At 38.0% G+C, this 17,718-nt stretch overlaps 1 protein-coding gene across 2 annotated transcripts in view; it reads right to left on the bottom strand.

Annotated features, from left to right (window-relative positions):
• The window catches only part of CORIN (corin, serine peptidase), a 227,637-nt gene that overhangs the window by 95,678 nt on the left and 114,241 nt on the right, over positions 1-17,718 (bottom strand). For both annotated transcript variants that reach the window (XM_017872647.1, XM_017872648.1), the window contains exon 5: positions 8,853-8,966. In XM_017872647.1, coding sequence (XP_017728136.1) covers positions 8,853-8,966 — 114 coding nt within the window. The remainder of the gene's footprint in view (positions 1-8,852; positions 8,967-17,718) is intronic.

Raw genomic sequence — 17,718 nt, 5'->3', positions numbered from 1 at the left:
GTTGTTATTTCCTTTCACATAAACATTACTGCTTAAGCCTATTGAGTGTTTCATAGTGTAATCCTCAAATAAGCAAGTACTGTCCAAAGACTACAGTGGCAATAAACAACGTTCAGGGGAAATGGTTTCTTGATTTTAATAAGAAAACAGTCTTGTCCTTCAGTAAACCAGAACTCCTATCCTGGTTCTGCCATCTACTAGCTAGGGACTTTTAGTGTGTTATTGTTAGTTCAAGTCTAGGAGTCTGTGAACTGATCTATGAAACTGGGACAAAATCAGCCACTTAATAGGGTTTGAAAGAGGAGAGTTTAATGAAATAGTTTGTGTAAGGCAATTCGATGGAAAGAGAATGTTCTTTTCAACAAATGGTATTGGGACAATACTAGAAAAATATTTACAAATTATATATATATATATATGATAAAGAAATTTGGATATCCGGAGTCTCTGAAGAACTCTTACATTCAATAACAAGATGAAAAAGAATTCAATTACAAATGGTCAAAAGACTTGAATAGAAAGTCTTCATGAAAGACATAAAAACACATGAAAAGGTGCTCAACATTATTAGTCACTAAGCAAAGGCAGCGAGGGGTGAGAGGGCAGGGCAAAACAAAAGAAAAAAAATAAGCTAAGGCAAATTAAAACTACAAGAAGATATAACTACACATCCCTTAAAATGGCTACAGTGGAAAAGATGGATAATAGCAAGTATTGGCAAGGATTTTGAGAAAATGAATCTCATGGATCTCTGGTGAGACTATAAAAAATAATAATGCCACCTTGGAAAACTGGCAGTTTCTAATGAAGATAACTGCAACCTTACCATACAATTAATTTGTGAATTCCACTCTTAGAAATCTACCCAAGATAAATTAAACATATATCCACACAAAGATTTATATATAGATGTTCATAGCAGCATTATTCATAAGCCAAAAACTGGAAAAAAATCCAAGTACTCTCTAACTGGAATGGACAAACAAAATGTAATATGCAGTGAAATACTACTCAGTGATTAAAAGGATGAAACTACCAATATATGTGACAGTATGGATGAACCCCAAAAAGTTATGCTATGTGAAAGAAATCAGATACAAAAATTACATATTATATGACTCGTTTATGGAATTCCCAGAAAAAAACAAAATTATATAAACAGAAGTCTGAGAAGTAGTTACAGTAGCTGAGGGATTAGACTTGATTCCACTACAAATGTGTGGGAGAGAAATTTTGTGAGAGATGCAAACATTCTAGAACTGTATTGTGAGGTTGGTCGCATAACTCCATAAGTTTACAAAAATCAATAGATGAAATTTATAGGATGTAAATTATACCTCAGTAAAGCTGTGAAAATGTTTAAAATCAATATATGTAAAGAAATCTGCATTTCACAGAAACTAGATTTCTTAAATATATTTTTATTTCCCCTATTTAAAGTAAATTAAGTACAAAACAGCTTGCTTAATGCTGGAGAAGGAATACAGAAAATGGGCAGAATTTCAGCAGAGTGGATGTAATGAAAAGTTTAGCATACTTCAAGCAGAGGAAATAGCAAAAACAAAGTAAAGAGGCAAAAGAAAAATAGGGCACATTTGAAGATCAGTCTACTTGGCTGATGAAGGCCAGAAATCAAGTAGTCAATGGTTCAGTCTCCTGAATTCCAGCTGATTGTTTCTCCTCAAGCAGAAGCCTGTATCTCATACAACCAGTAGCAGCCACCACTTTACTGTAAACATCTCACACTAGATGACGATTCATTATCCAAAGCCTTTGGCATTGATCAGTTAAAACATTAGGTATGCCAAAATATGACACTTACATATACATGAATCATAAATTTCTGTTTCAAAAAGGCACTCTTCTAAAAAAAAAAACTTCTTAAAGTTTTCAGAATCACACCATTTTAGGAATGGAATGGGCCTTAGAAATCACCTGTTCAGTGTCTTCATTTGGAAGGTGTGTATGTGCACAGACACACACACGCATATATACATATAAGTCCACACTTATACGCATACAGAACTTTGTAAGTACTTTTATTTTCACTTCCCCAGCCTGAATATTTTTCAAATAGGGACAGCCACCATAAGGGAAAATATAAGAACTAAGAAGTCCTAGCTATCACTTTGACAATGGTATTTTATCCCATTCAGCAGAGGGCGCAATTTCCCCACCCTGCACCCCGCTGCTGAATGAGGCTACCACACATGTGACAGCTGAGTGGAAAGGTTATGACATTGGTCTCCTACCCACAGGACAGATCTGGGGAATTTGTGCATCAAGATATATACGCTACCTTGTGAAATTCTAAAAGATCTTTTTTATTTTTTTTTGTCTTAATCTAAATTACCCTTGTGGGAAGTTTTGACTCAACATGCTAGAATCAGCAATAGCCAGGGAAATAAGGCTTCTCAACTTGACCATCAGTGCAAAGTACATGCATGCATTCGCCCAGAGGATGGGGAACAGTGTTTCAGCACATTTTAAACCCTGCAAGTTAATTTGTTTGTAAGCAGTACACTCACTTTTTCTGATGGTAGGACTACTGGGGAATGAAATACCCCTTTCAGAATCTGATTAACCTAAGAACACATCAAAAATTTCCAAAAGTTTCTTTGTCTTCTATGAGACCCATTCTAGGACCCCTGGTAATTCATACTAAATCACTGCATTGGAGATATTTTAAAAATTGATGTCCTTGGCCGGGCGCGGTGGCTCAAGCATGTATCCAGACACTCTTGGGAGAGCCGAGAACGGGGGCGGATCACGAAGTCAGGAGACGAGGACTATTCCTGGCTAACACGTGAACCCCGTCTCTCTAAAAACTACAAAAACTTAGCGGAGGGCGAGGTGACGGCGCCCTGTCCGTCCCAGCTACATCGAGAGGGCTGAAGGAGGAGAATGGGTGTGAACCGGCGAGGTGGAGCTTCGGCAATGATGCTGAAGATCCGGCCCACTGCACTCCAGCTCCGGGCGGACAGAGCAGAGACTCACGATCTCAACAAAAAAGAAAAAAAAAAAAAAAAAACTTGATGTCCTCCTTATTTATTAAATTACTTCATAAATGGAGAGGACTTAGGCATTTTTAAAAATCCTCATTGTTCTCCCTGGTGCGGATTCAACTTTCTGCTGTTATAACTTGCTTGGTTAGAAACCATTTTTAGAAGTGAGATACAAAATGAGCTGCATTTGGAAAACAATCTGTAATCTGTTACTTCCCTAAGGTCTGTGTGATTAGTAAACATGCAAAACCTTAACCAGAGGCACTGCAAAGCCAGAAATACATAGCAAATAGCAAAGATCACAGTGTCTCCTTTTATTGAAATAAATGTTTATTTGACCTGGAAAGAGGTGTTGTCAGCACAATTTGGGGCCAGCAAATCAAAATTTGCAAAAGTGCTTGCTGTGATTTTCTTGCTCAATAACAAGCATAATTTTGCATGACCTAAGGTAGATGTTTTTCTAGATACAGCTTTTTTTTTTCTTAAGGAGAGCTTGATACAAAATGTTTCTTCTGAAATTCATGCATGTTAATATTGACTTCAGTTTGACGTCTTATATGGCACACTATTAATTCTTGTCTCTCAAAATTATCATTAAATTAAAGCAGAAAACTAACACACAGAAAGCCTTTTTCTCAAGGGCTTCTTTCAACTGTATGGTCTCTATGACTATAAACATGAATGTGTTGCCTCAACTCAAGATGCAAGTATGGATGCTCAGTTTCCACCCACAGAAGATTAAATATGGAAAGGACCAGAGGTTATTTCATCCAACCCTCTCATTCTGAAATGACCAGAGGAGTTACACGGTCTGTCCACTGTTGCTCAGCTCATTTACAGCAGAACCATGAGAAGAACCAGGCTTCTTGACTCTCTGAGTTCTTTCTACTATTGGCTTCCAGCTCTAGAAAAGGGTTTCTCCATGGCAGTATCATTGACATTTTGGACTGGGTAATTCTTTGTTGTTGGGGGCTGCCCTGTGCAGTGCAGTTTGTTTAGCAGCATCTCTGGCATCTACCCACTAGATGCCAGTAGCACCTCCCTCCACTCCCACAGTTGTGACAATAAAAAAAAAAGTCTCCATGCATTGTAAAATGTCACCTAGAGAGTTGAAAATCATGTTGCACAATATACAAACATCACCTGAGTGCAAGGCCTCGCTTTAATCCCATCTTTTCCATCAGCTCTCTATGCAATCCAGCTTCTAGTAATCCTACTCTTTTTACTAGAAGGACTCCCTGCTGCAACCTTTTTTTGTTTGCTTGTTTACATCAATTTTTTTTGACTTTGTGATATTGCCTGTGTTATATTGTTTTAAAATACCATATTTAGGCTGGGCACAGTGGCTTATGCCAGTAATCCTAGCACTTTGGGAGGCCAAGGTGGGCCAATCACTTTGAGCTCAGGAGTTTGCAACCAGCCTGGGCAACATGGCAAAACCTTGTTTCTACGAAAAATACAAAAATGAGGCCTGGCGTGGTGGCTCACGCCTGTAGTTCCAGTTACTCAGAAGGCTGAGGCTGGAGAATTGTTTGAGCTTGAGTAGTGGAGGCTGCAGAGCACCGAAATCACACCTCTGCACCCCAGCCTGGGCAACAGAGTGAGACGCCATCTCAAAAAAAAATTTTTTTAAAGCATATTTAATAGTTTCTATGTGTATATGTTAGTTCCCTGATTAGACTAAAAGCCTCATAAAGAAAGAAACCATGTCTTAACAGTATCTTTCTATTTACTAGGTAGCTAAAACATGATTCACACATAGGAGGAATTAAAGAATATTCAATAGTTTGATTGATTCAGTATAATCAGATTGCCACTATACAAAAAGTAAAATTTCCAAACATTTAATACTTCTTCCATTAGCATAGAGTGAGACTGTTTTTATAATTTTGATGAAACTATTTCTAGCATTTACTTGCAGCTACATCTTAGTAGAAAGATTATTATAGATACAGCCATTTTGATGATTCAAACATCATTTGGAATATCAGTTTTTATGTTGTGCTGTTTATGCTGCCTGCATTCTAAAATAGCTTCACGTGGTGCTGCTTTTAAAATTGTTGTGCATATTTTAGTGTTTCTGTCTCCCTTACATGTATCAGCTGACATCATCAGCAGTCCCCATGACTTCCAGTGGTCATTCTCTGCACCTAGTAACAAGAGGTGCTGGGTGGGAGTGGAGGAACAATAAGATAACAACAGTGACAACAACAGTCATGACCACAAATCCTAGTGCTCTTTGAGACTTACTGCATGCAAGACATTGGTCTATATGCTTTATATTCAGTGAATCGTTATTCTGAACAATTTGAGAGATATTCACTATTTATTGTTTCCACTGGACTACAGAAGAAACTGAGGCACAGAGAGGTTGAGTAACTTGCCTAAGTTATCAGAGGCAGGAAATGGTAAGCTCGAAACCTAAGCAGCCTGACTCAAGAATTTACAGTAGTCATTACTACACCGTATTATACTCAGTGTATAATTAGATAACCACCATCCTCAAAAATAAGCCAACCAATTTTACGCAAAATTCACAGAAAATGATTTTCAAAAATATTTGATGGTCGTTTTTACGTGTCATAAAGTGTGTGAACTTTGTGGCAGCTATTTCACTGTGACAACGTTTTCCTTGAGTTTCCAACTTAAAATTAAGAAGTAGTCATCTACTAAGAACTTGCTATGTCCCAGGCACTATTCTAGGAGCTGGTTATAGACTCAAAAGATTACAGAATCTTAACAACAAAAGAGACACCAAGCACCTTCTGGCCCAGTGCTTCCAAGTCTGGCCGTCTGTTAGAATTACCTGGAGAGCGTTACAAAAGTACTGCTGCCTGGTCCCCACTGCAGACAAACTGAATCAAAATCTCTGCAGGTGGGGCTTCCTGGGGAGACCAGCATGCAGCCATCCACGATGATACCAAAAGCCAGGTTTACAGAAATGGCCTGCCTAAAGCCACAGAGATAGACCTTTCTAAAATTTTCCTGATTTTTGAAAACTTTTCTACTACACTATTAAAATTGTTTCAGTGTTTGGAAATCTTTTCATTCAACAAATACTTAAGAAGAGATTGACAAGACAAAACCAGTTAGGGGAGAAAGTCAGTAAGTAGTCACAGATACCTGGAGTGCTCTTTAATAAATGATTACCTCTGAAAGCTGTAATACATCAAAATCAGTTAAAACATTTTCCTGCAATATAAATGATCAGAGTATAATCTCATTAAAAAAACTCATTAAAAAAAAACTTTTTTATGGACAAGAACAAGTCAAAGGCAGACCAGGGGAGAGAAAAAGCACTAGATTTTGAACCATTTAAGACTGGGTTCAAATTTAGCGAACCATGGGCAAATTTATTCATTGCCCTAAGCTCTGTCTCTGCACCTGTACAAAGGGGGTAGATAACACTTCCTCTGCTGATAATTAAATCGAAGCATGTAGGTAAATGCTTCTAGCATAGTTTATTAGGTAACTCACAAATAATAAGTTTCTTCTCTCCCTTCCTTTGAACCTGACTAAAAAGGAAATTAACAACTCAATGAACTACACAGGCCACCTAATATGACCCATGTTTTATAAAAGCAGGCAAGTGCTTAGCTAGAGATCATTTTTGCACCTAATCCATAGAAGCATAATCTCCTCTGGCAGTCCTCCTTCTTGCCTACCTGCGAGGACCCTAGGAAGTAGTCATTTTCTTCTGCTCCTCATTGAGAACGCACAGCAAAACTTCCTTCTCCTCTCGTGAGTATCTGTGGGTTGCATTCACACTCTGTTTCACATCCAAGGCCTAATTCAGACTTATACTATTCCTTCACCACAGGGCAGTGGCAACAGGAGTATGGCACCCTCCATAAACACTCATGCTGAAACACCACAAGCACTTAACGTTAAAGCTCAAAAGCAGATGTCCTTGTAAGGTCAAAAACAATTGCATACGAAGCCTTCGATGTCCGTGTTTTCATACAGAAGTTTTCTGAAGGGATGTATTTCCTCAATGGACCAAACAGATCATTTTTGTGGTATGTTCATGGGAAAGGGCCATATCTATTTTCCTTAATAAATACTTCAGCCCCTTGGACATTGGTAAATGCCTTGCAGAACAGTAACACATTGTTGACTAGGAAAATTGACCCCTTCAAATTTCATTTTAACAAATGCAGCAGAAATCACTTACAGGGTTCGGAGTGCAATGCTCAGTACAATTGAGGAACATATGATAAAATCATAGTCGGCCCACCACAGGAGATACAGGCACATGCAGAATTAGAACAATGCCATAACATGGGCCACAATGGGAGAATAGCTAGAGATTCTACCAAATTCCCATAAATTGGATATAATTATGTTGAATTATTTAAAGATCCCTATTTTGGCGGCTTTGCACAGTATCTTCTGCTAAGCCCACAGCAACACTTCCCAGTGTAAATATACAGCCTATAAAAATGTTTTTTATGTAAAATTGTGTGCCATGCGTTGTTTTGAAAAGAAAATTCCAAGTTGTAAAACACAAATGTCTTACTGAAAAGAACGTTTCCTGAAATATATGTGGCATAACTAAAGTTCCATGGGATACTGGATATTAGGCAGAATAAAAAATGCATGAATAAATGAACAAATAAAGGTAAGGATTCACATGAGAGAATAATTCTGATGAAATACAAAGTTAAGCAAACATCTTTTTTTTAAACTGCAGGATTTCTCAGAACCTCTACTATACAAATGTGTATTCTAACCCTCTAAGAAGTAGATCTGATAGAGAGTATTTCCCAAAGTTATTTTTTTTTCAAGCATTATTCCAGACTCAGATACTATATGGAACACCAGTTTGGGAAACACTGACCTGAAATGTTACCACGATAAACTGCCATTCAGTAGTTCTGCCATTCAGCAGGACAAAGGAGCATCCATCCTAGCCCATCAGAGGAAAGATGAGTTGGTCCATTTGGCAAACAGACCAAAAGAATTTTTCAATTAAGATCAGTATTCTCAAGCACTTACAACACCTTGGCAATTCCCATGAGGAGTGAAACACAGCTCTTGCCATACGAACTGTGGCTGTTTATATAACCCTTAAAGAACAATTAGAACACTTGCATATAGTGTTCTAATTGCATATAGTTCTGTTTTGAATGCTGATTACACAGTGTAATTATTTTCTTTTTTTAACTTACTAGGGGTGAACAAATAGGACACCAGCTTTGTTTACTACAATGTACTTCTTCAGGATGGGTTTCCCCTTCTTTCCAGTTTGTAAGTGCAAAACAACTTGAAATCTGAATCTATATTGGACAAACTGCTGGCCAATTAAGTCAAAATGACCAATCAATGAGGAATAAATTGAGGACACATAAGGCGGAATCTACTGATTAGTGGATTTTAAACAGTTAGTGCCATTGACTATCTCCAGGTTTGGAAGAAGCATTAAAAAAAAAAAAAAAAAAAGAGGCTTTGTATTTACTGTGTCATGAAAGTTAAGAATCATTAGGGTGAAAACATTGCTATAAAAATATCCTTTTTTTAAAAAAATTGACCTTCATACTCATAAACAAAAATGAAAATTCTCACGCAAACAAAATAAACCAAAGCCTTCTCCCAATTTAAACCACTTTGTGCAAAAATGCTGCAATCCCTCATCTGTTCCAATGCAGCGTCTACCTGGTGAGTTCTCAATGACAGCAGCATGCCTTTGAAAGGTGTGCAAACATGCTGCTGTCATTCTGGGGGAAGATAAACATGTTTGCTCACTTTAGAAAGGCAAACCAAAAGCAGTCTACGCAAATGCCGATGATTGTCAGGATTTGAGAATCCCTGTCCACTCAGACAAACCCCAAATAGCTTGTCACATACTGCAATGAGCCTCGTCACTCCAGTCGTCACAGTCGTTGTAGCCATTACATTGCAGTTTCCTGGGGATGCAGATTCCACTGGCACACAGAAAGCTCTCACCCCCTCCACAGAGCACTAAAAAAAAGGGCAGGAAATAATGTCAGAATAAGATTTTTTTTTTAATCTTAAGATTACAAAAGATAAATACATAGAAAATCTTCTTAATCTTCTTTTGCTGTTCAACAGATTTGTTTCCAAATTCCCTCAGTTTTACTGTCACCAATTTTTCTTTGGCATCCTAGCACATTAACTGGAAAATTACCTGGAAATCATACAAAGAGTGCTTGCTTGTATGAGGAAAGCAGGAGATAGTTCACTGGTGGGCTTGCAGAGTGAGGCATCCATGTTCAGAGAGTAAGAGGGTAGCTTCATCAATTGCACAATTTATGTGGGGAGAATACCCAATGGGTGTATTTTTCTAAATAATTGAAAATCATGTCAAAGTAAAGTGCTACTAATTGAACCAACATTTAAAAACTCTACCTCTCTTAAAAGCTACTCTATGTGTCACAGAGAGAGTTCCAGTAAAAACAGAGTCAGTAAATGGATGTGTGTTTGAACATAGCATAGAGACCTGGTGCCCTGTATTTGAAACGTATTTACTTACCTTAACGAAAATGCCAGTTAAAATGTCAGCTTCTATTTTGGCATAAGCGATAGGAAATGGCATTCGCTAATAATGTTTTCATTTCTTTTTCCTTAACACAGTTACATTTTTATATTTGTGCTTTTAATATTTTGGTGCTCTTTTTCTTTTCAAAATGCAATAAATACTCCACTGCTTCAAAATTACAGTAGACAATAAATTTAAGACAAAAGATAGAAAATTTTCAGGAAGACCATTAATAAAAGGATAACTCAGCTCAATCAAGTGGATGTTAAGATAAAAAATATTTGATAATGTGCACCAAATGCCTTTTAAGTGTGCATAATCTTTAACTCAGCAATCATCTCAGACTTCATAAAAAGGAAATTATTATGAATATGTGTTTTATGTTTAATGATATTCAAACCATCATTGTTTAAAATGAGGAAACTATGAAATAACCACTATGCAATATTAAGGGGCTAGTTAAATAAATTTTGACATCACCATAATGAGGAATACTATTACAGCCATTGAACTATATTTTAGAAAATACTTAATGTCCTAGGACAAAGTTCAAGCTACTTGAGATGAGAAAACACCAACTGGTCCTAGAAAACAAAATACAGTTTGGCATGGGGAGAGGTATATTATCTTTGGTATTAGGATTAAAGTAACTTTACCTTTTACTGTATTGTATTCAGTATTTTACAAATGTTCTTACAATGATGATGTTTTATCTTTTTAGCTGAGAAAAAAGTAACTTTTTTATGAGCTCCAGTTTCAGATAAGAAAAGTTAAGTAGAACCTTCAAAAATCTCCTTCTGTCTCTCTCTCACCTTCCACCAAAGCTTTTGTGCGTGTGTGTGTGTGTGTGTGTGTGTGTGTGTGTGTGTGTGTCGGCTGTGTGGTGAGTTGCCTGGTCACTGCCATCATTCCCTGCAGTATGTATTCCTTGATAAGATGAACCTTGTTGACTAGTTACAGGAAATCCAGGAATATGGAACATTTTAACTCAGCAATAGAAACAGAGAAAAGTACAGGCTGAAAGTTCCAGTCAGTGAAGCCCATGTCTGTTATAGTTCCCATCATGTTCCTAGGACCCAGCGGAATGGTTGGCACTCAGGAGGTTCTCGATTAATATATTCTCAACCCATGTTCCTGGGACCCAGCCAGTGGCTGGCACTCAAGAGGTTCTTGATTCAATGGAAAAAGTGACCTAAATCCCTAATAGAAGAATATATTGCCATAAAGCAGAAAAAAACAAAATTAATGAATTATTTCCCAATACTATCAAGGAAATCAGCATTTTAACTCACTGAACATTATGCATTAGTTGATCTGGTAAGTTTCTTATGATGCTACTTCATGTAACATTTTCACAATATCAACAACAAAAGCCCAATTTTCCATTATAGTCCATAATTTCAGTATCAATACAAATTACATCTATGGATTTCAACTGCCAAAATATCCAACATGTTTAGTATGACGTCTGCACAGGAGTGCACTCCTATAGCTACAAATACAGACTCCTAAACGATTCGTAGAAAACCAGACCTACAATGAAAAACCAAAATACTAAGATTTTACCCATCCAGTCTGTACAATATCCTCTCTCTAGGGTTAAGAGAAAGTTTGAAAGGCGTGTTTATCCTATTGTGAGAGTGTTTCTCTATTATACTAGAGAGTGCAAAAATTCCATATGTCTTCATTTTAGCAGCTGCAACACCTCACAAGAATTATTGCATTCCCCACCTATGGCTCCGATGATTCCTCAGGAAATGGAGCTGAAAGCTCAACATTCAATAGCTCCTAACCTCTAGATTTTATCTTTAAGGCCCTACATATTTGACCCCAGTAAAGCCATTTCTTGCATAAGGTCATCTCAAATCTGGATCCCATTTAAAACCCAGCACAGCTTGCACTGTTTTGATTATTGATATCCCCTGTCTTGCCTGATTCAGCAGAAACTGACTTCTTTTGTGTGGTTCCTTATCTGGAAGTGTGGCTGTCTTTGGTTTTAGGGTATCATAAATGGTTACTTTATTCTTGTTCTTTCTTTGAAAGTTCACAGTTTTAGTAGTTAATATTACTTTTATAAAACTAGAATAATTTTTGTATAATCTGTTTCATTTCTTCTTAACCTGTATTCAGAATTTCCACTTGTATAAAATGTTCAATTAATAAACTACTACAAACATATTTTGTTTGGTAGTTTACAAATGAAGGAAATGAAGTGTCATGAGGTCGACATTGAAATGGACCAAAGCCATATAATTAGGGGAAGATGAAAAACACCCCAAATCCCAAGCTAGGATCCAGGCCCAATCCTCCATGCCACACCACTTCCTTGTTCCTGGTGCTTGTGCAATAGTGTAGTTGGCTGATACTCGGCCGGTTTAAGGGCACTAGATTTGAGTAAAACTTCAACATTGTCTTTATTTTTCTCTCTAAATAAAAGACAAATGTCTGTCTTGCAGTGAATTGGATCCAGATGAGATGACATTCCAAGTCAGTTCTACTTTTTTTGAACATCCTGAGAGAGCTTTTATCAGGTTTCTGTAGAGATTTTTCTACCATAAATATCACTGTCTTATAACAGTCATTTTCCAACAGGCTTTTGAGTTTTCTGAGAAGTCATGCTATACAATCTTGAAACTATTTCCACTAACATCATCTATAATTCTAAGAGGTGTGTGTTGGAATTTAAATCAATGGCAGATTAATAACTGGAACATTCATTCATTGATTGAATATATTTTTACTGAGTGTCTACTATGTGCAAAGTACTATTCTAGCCTCTGGTAATATAGCAGTGAAGAAAACAAACAAACAAAATCTCCAAATAGAGCATATACTCTACTGACCATCATCTGATGAAGATAATTTTACCAAGTAAAGATACTCCACTGCCAAAGCTGACTTCCACTACACATGTGACAGTTAATTAATACTGCTGCAAAAATAGCAGTACATAAAGTTATATGGCCTAAAAAGCTAGTTTACATGTCCAGATGATAGGGACAATTATGGATCCCCTGGACTTCAGAATGACACGGATCTTGAAGAATACATACCCAAAGGATGATCAGCTCTTTTCAGTATTCTTGTCTCTGACAATGGACTGCTAAAATAATAATCCCTAGCCTGAAATCACCCTGAGATTTTCTGCAACTGCTTCCAGCTTCCTAGGCTCTCTCTGTCTGCGTATCAATATTATTGGCAAATGCTGTCATTATTCTGGTTGTTAACTTTCAGAGTCCTTTTCAAAAATTACCCACCAGCCTGCCACTGACTGTATGTTGCTCTTACTTGCCCTGTCTTTGAGCCCTTGCTGAAAGTCAAAAGCTCAGCTTCAACTCCCCCTCGGAGGAGAAAGCTGACCCAGCTCTGCACATCACGTGGGCCTGTGCTGAGAGCCTGTCAGCACTGCGTTCTCCATGCTGCTCGAAATCAAGTACTATAAACCACTATTGCCCTTACCTTTTACAAGGTTATGTCATTCGATGAAAAAGACTGAGTGTAATCTTTCAGCTGCTGATACAAGAATACTTCTTGTGGAGAGCACTGTATCTTTGGGCACAACAGATTGGTAAAATGATTGGAGTGAAAGACAAGAGGTGAGAGAGGAGAGAGAAAATCTAAGAGTGTGTTCAACCAACCCAACATGGATTTTACCCTGCCTTCTGAGGAGGTGAGTCGTATTAGGTGGAAGGCCCTTCATTTGGCTGAAATTAAGATATTTCGGTAGGTATGGATGAGGGTCTGGAAGTTCTGAGTACAAAAGGAGTGAAGGGCCGGGTACAGTGCCACATATCTGTAATCCCAGCACTTTGGGAGGCAGAGGTGGGCAGATTGCTTGAGGTCAGGGGTTCGAGACCAGCCTGGCCAATATGGTGAAACCCCATCTCTAATAAAAATACAAAAATTAGCTGGGCATGGAGACATGTACCTGTTATCTCAGCTACTCAGGAGGCGAGGCAGGAGAATCAATCACTTGAACTTCGGAGGCAGAGGTTGCAGTGAGCCAAGATCATGCCACTGCGCTCCAGCCCAGATGACAGAGGGAGACTCTGTCTCAAAATAAATAAATAAATACATAAAAATAAAAAATAAGAACAGTGAGAATTCCCACGAGGAGAAAGAGGAGCTGGTGCCACTGGCACTGTGCTGAGGGAGAGATAAATTTGAAAAGGTAGCTGAGTATCCATTAGAAGCATAGTATAGAGAAGACCCTTTGGAAAACAGAAATATCTAATGACATATTTTAAGTTATTTCCTGAGGAACTGGAGGTATAACACACGCCTTCCTCCCTCTGCAAGGCTTGTGTTGCCCTCTGATTTATGCACTCATTTCTTTAGCATTCTGTATTATTACAGAATAACTGTTATTCCGTATATTCTATAATAATTAATTATTATAGAACAATTAATACTATTCTGTATTATGTATTATTGAATACAGAATAGCTCCCTTGCCTTGGGAAGCTTATACTCTAGAATGATAAGCTATATCAATAAACATAATTTTAAAATTCTTGTATATCACACAAGATGTTAATAAGTGCTATGAAGAAGAGAGTACTGCAGGGTAAGGCAGATATAGGGTATAGGAGTGGGGTAATAATATTATTAATGTTGGCACCCAATATCAATTAGGGTACCAGGGCAGGCCTCACTCCAAGCTGACATGTGAGCAACAACTTGAAAGAGGCAAGGGAGTCTCAGGAAGATTCAAGGAAGAGCTAGTGCAAAGTTCCTTGGGCAAGAGTCTGCCCGGCAGGTGTCAGGATCAGCAAAAAGACCTGTGTGGCTACAGCAGCATGAGCAGGGACCAAGCACAAGAATGAGGCTGAGCAGGAGGGAGGGTCCAAACACACAGGGCTCTGCAGGCCTTTGTAAGGACTTTGTAACTTTAACACAAGAGTCATTGCATGGTTTTTGGTAAAGAGTGGCATAATCTGACTGAAATTCTTAAAGGATTGCTCTGCCTATTGTGTTGGAAATAGACTCTAGGGGTACAAGGGAAGAAGTAGGGATAGCAGCTGGGAGTCTATTTATCAAGTAGCTGTGGAGGTACTGCGACATGAGTGGATGCTGGATGTACAAGTCATGTACCATCTAACAACATTTTTCTTAACAATGGACTACATATACAACAGTGGCCCCATAGGATTACAGTACCAAATTTTTACTGTACCTTTTCTATGTGCAAATATGTTTAGATACACAAATGCTTATTATGTTACAACTGCCTAGAGTATTCAGTACAGTAACATACTGTACAGGTTTGCAGCCTAAGAGCCATAGGCTAGACTGCACAGCCTGGACGTGTAGTATGTTCTAAATCTAGGTTTGTGTAAGTACACTCTGATGTTCGCATATGACGAAATCGCCTACCAACACACTTCTTAGAATGTATACCCATCGTTAGGCAATATATGACTGACGGTACTAACTTCTGACTATAGGTTGGCTCAGGTCAAATCAGCAATGACCATCCTTGAATACCTAGGAGCTTGGGAAATTTCAAACTTTCTTTTGAAAGCAGAGTATCATCCACATCAAGAATATACTTACAATCTAAAAATTAACTCAATCTATGTCTCTCTGTCCCTCTAATCCCATCATTAAATGTGGCTTCCTCAGAAGAAGTATCTGTCTTCCAAGCTAAGCAATCCTTCTCACTCTTTTCTTAGACATCTATTAAATGTAGGGCAGGCACTACACTAACCACTTCTAATAGTGCCAATGCCCAAGACCATCAGAATTGCAGTCTTCTTTAAAAAACAAAAAACTGTTTTATTATAGCTCACATAATTTATATTCACAGAAGATTTATGTTTGCTGATTGTCTCCCTCTCCCTTCTAGAATGTAATTTCCTCAAAGAAAGGCATTTTATCAGGTTTTCTTACTGCTGTACCCTGAGTCTAGAATAGAACTGACACATTACAGGTGCAAGTTAGATATCTGTTGGATAAATAAATGAAGACTGAAAATAGGAGTTGTCTATGGAGCATGACTAAATGATTGCTCCTATTTCTTGGCTCTCAATGGCAATGAATATTTACAACCTTATTATTTTCATTGCTGGGAGAATAAACTACTGACGCAGGATAAAATCCCTCTGTGTTATAGTGGGATGCTCATTCAAGCCTGCAGACACATCTGGCTTATGAGTGGCATCTGCTCTTAGTAGGACAACGAATGGCCCTCCTACGGAAAATAATCTTCCCCACTGGCCTGTGATGATGTGTCTAACATTCCACCCCTGACACCCACACTACCCATACTTTGGGTTAAAATGGTAAGTTTTAGAAGAACTAAAGGTTAACAAGGAAAGGGGCTTTGGGGCCACATCATGGATTAAAGGGGTATATTCAGTTTCCTACTCCATTTCAACCAAAGAGCTCTACTGTTGGCTGCTTTATACATTTGAGTCCATGGAAAATTTTCTTTAAAAATGGGCTTTTGTAGTCAAAACAAGTTTAAAACTCCTTCACCCTTAAGATTTTGTGTTCAGTTGAATACTTAGTTCCGAATGTAATTACAGACTGTTTAGCTTTATGTTATCATTAGCTTTTATTATACTTAGACTTGAGAAATGAAACATAGAATGAGTGCCTTTTAGGGGAAGACGGAGACTCAGGAAAGGTATAGAACATGAAGACTCAGAGTAAAACGTGACACCTAGACCCTCAAATTGAGCTCAGAATAGCCCTGCTTGAAGGTGTACAGTGTGTGGATTCAATGCTGTTACACCAGGGTATAAGAAAAGCCACATTATTTTCTTAAATAAAATAAATTCATACTTCCCCACTCAAAAAGCTGATGAGAAAGATCTCTCAGGCACATTTTGCAGGAGTCTCTCCCTCCTTAGGATGGTACAAGGATCCAAGGGGCTTACATGGAACCTGGAAGAACAAAGGAAGGACCTCTAGCTTTCATTCCTCAGAGAACTGCCAGAGGCTCATGGCCCCTAAGTCCTTAAGTGACTGCTAGGCAGAACGTGCCATTGTGTCTGTGCCAAGCCATGTACAGGGCCATGGTCCCTAGGGTCCAGCTTTCCTGGATGCCCCATACAGCCATTCCTTTTGGAGGTCCAGCTTCTTCTACAAGCATGTGAGCACTGGTCTCTGCTATATAATGGGAATGCCAAAGCCTTAGGGTATGTCTCCTACATCTCCCTGCTTCCTCCTCCACCCTCCAGACATTTGTCTCCATGCCACCCAACCAGAGTGACCTGACACAATCTCTTCTCAATCCTTCCCTCCTCAATGTTGCTTTCCCTTTCCAGAGGCTGTAGAGATGAAAACATACTTTTTGTTGTTGTTGTTTTCTTAGTAGATTGTGCTATTATACTGATGTTTCCTTCATTACAAAGAATGCAAAGGTCTCCATTAGTACCTTTTACCTTACACATTTTTGTTGAAAAGTAGCATATGACAGGTGGTTGGTAAATGCCTGCTGAATAAATGCCCTTAAGGAGCTCTTAATGTCAATATTCTAAAAAGGCAATGTCATGGTGACATCTTCTTTTATGGGCTGTAGGTTTCACCTTGCTTCAAAGACAAGGCAAAATCAGTCCCTTCACAACAATACAACTCTTTCATTCAACATTCCTTGATGTCTTTTATTTATCTTTTAATTCGTGAGAAACTGTCTCTGTCAAACAAATGTTCAGAGAAAATCCCAAACAACTCCTGAACTTAAGTCAACTCATTGGTTCATGTTTTTCCTTTGAAATAAAGCTATGCTTTGATTCGATGAAAACTTTGCCATCTGGCCTTCAGCTTAAATTCCTAAAACTAAGAGCTAAGTATACTTATTGCCTGCCTAACAGCATGATGATGGAAGAGCTATTACTCTATTAAAAAAAATTAGTCATTATAATATCTTCTAAAACATTGTCAAGAAACAACAGAATAGATCTGTAACTGGTGGCACTCTGATAGGAGAGAGAATGTAAATAGAGTTTAGAAAACATTCCAATGTCATCATTCAACATTTCAAGTACAATCACAGTAAAAAAATCCTACCCAGTAGATTTTAAATCTAATTAAACAAAGTAGAAAGTTTTTTTTAAAGGCAGAGTAAAAAGCAGGAAGCCAAGCTTCATGATCAGAGACTGCTAGAAACAGACTGCCAAGCAGAAATCCAAAGAATCTTAATTACATTTCAATGTTGGAAGGAAGGAAGAAAGAAAGGAAAGAAGGAAGAAAGGAAAGAAGGAAGGA

Source organism: Rhinopithecus bieti, unplaced genomic scaffold (assembly GCF_001698545.2).
Source record: "Rhinopithecus bieti isolate Rb0 unplaced genomic scaffold, ASM169854v2 scaffold_7167, whole genome shotgun sequence".
Taxonomy (NCBI): Eukaryota; Metazoa; Chordata; class Mammalia; order Primates; family Cercopithecidae; genus Rhinopithecus; species Rhinopithecus bieti.
This window is presented reverse-complemented; position numbering and strand designations above follow the sequence as displayed.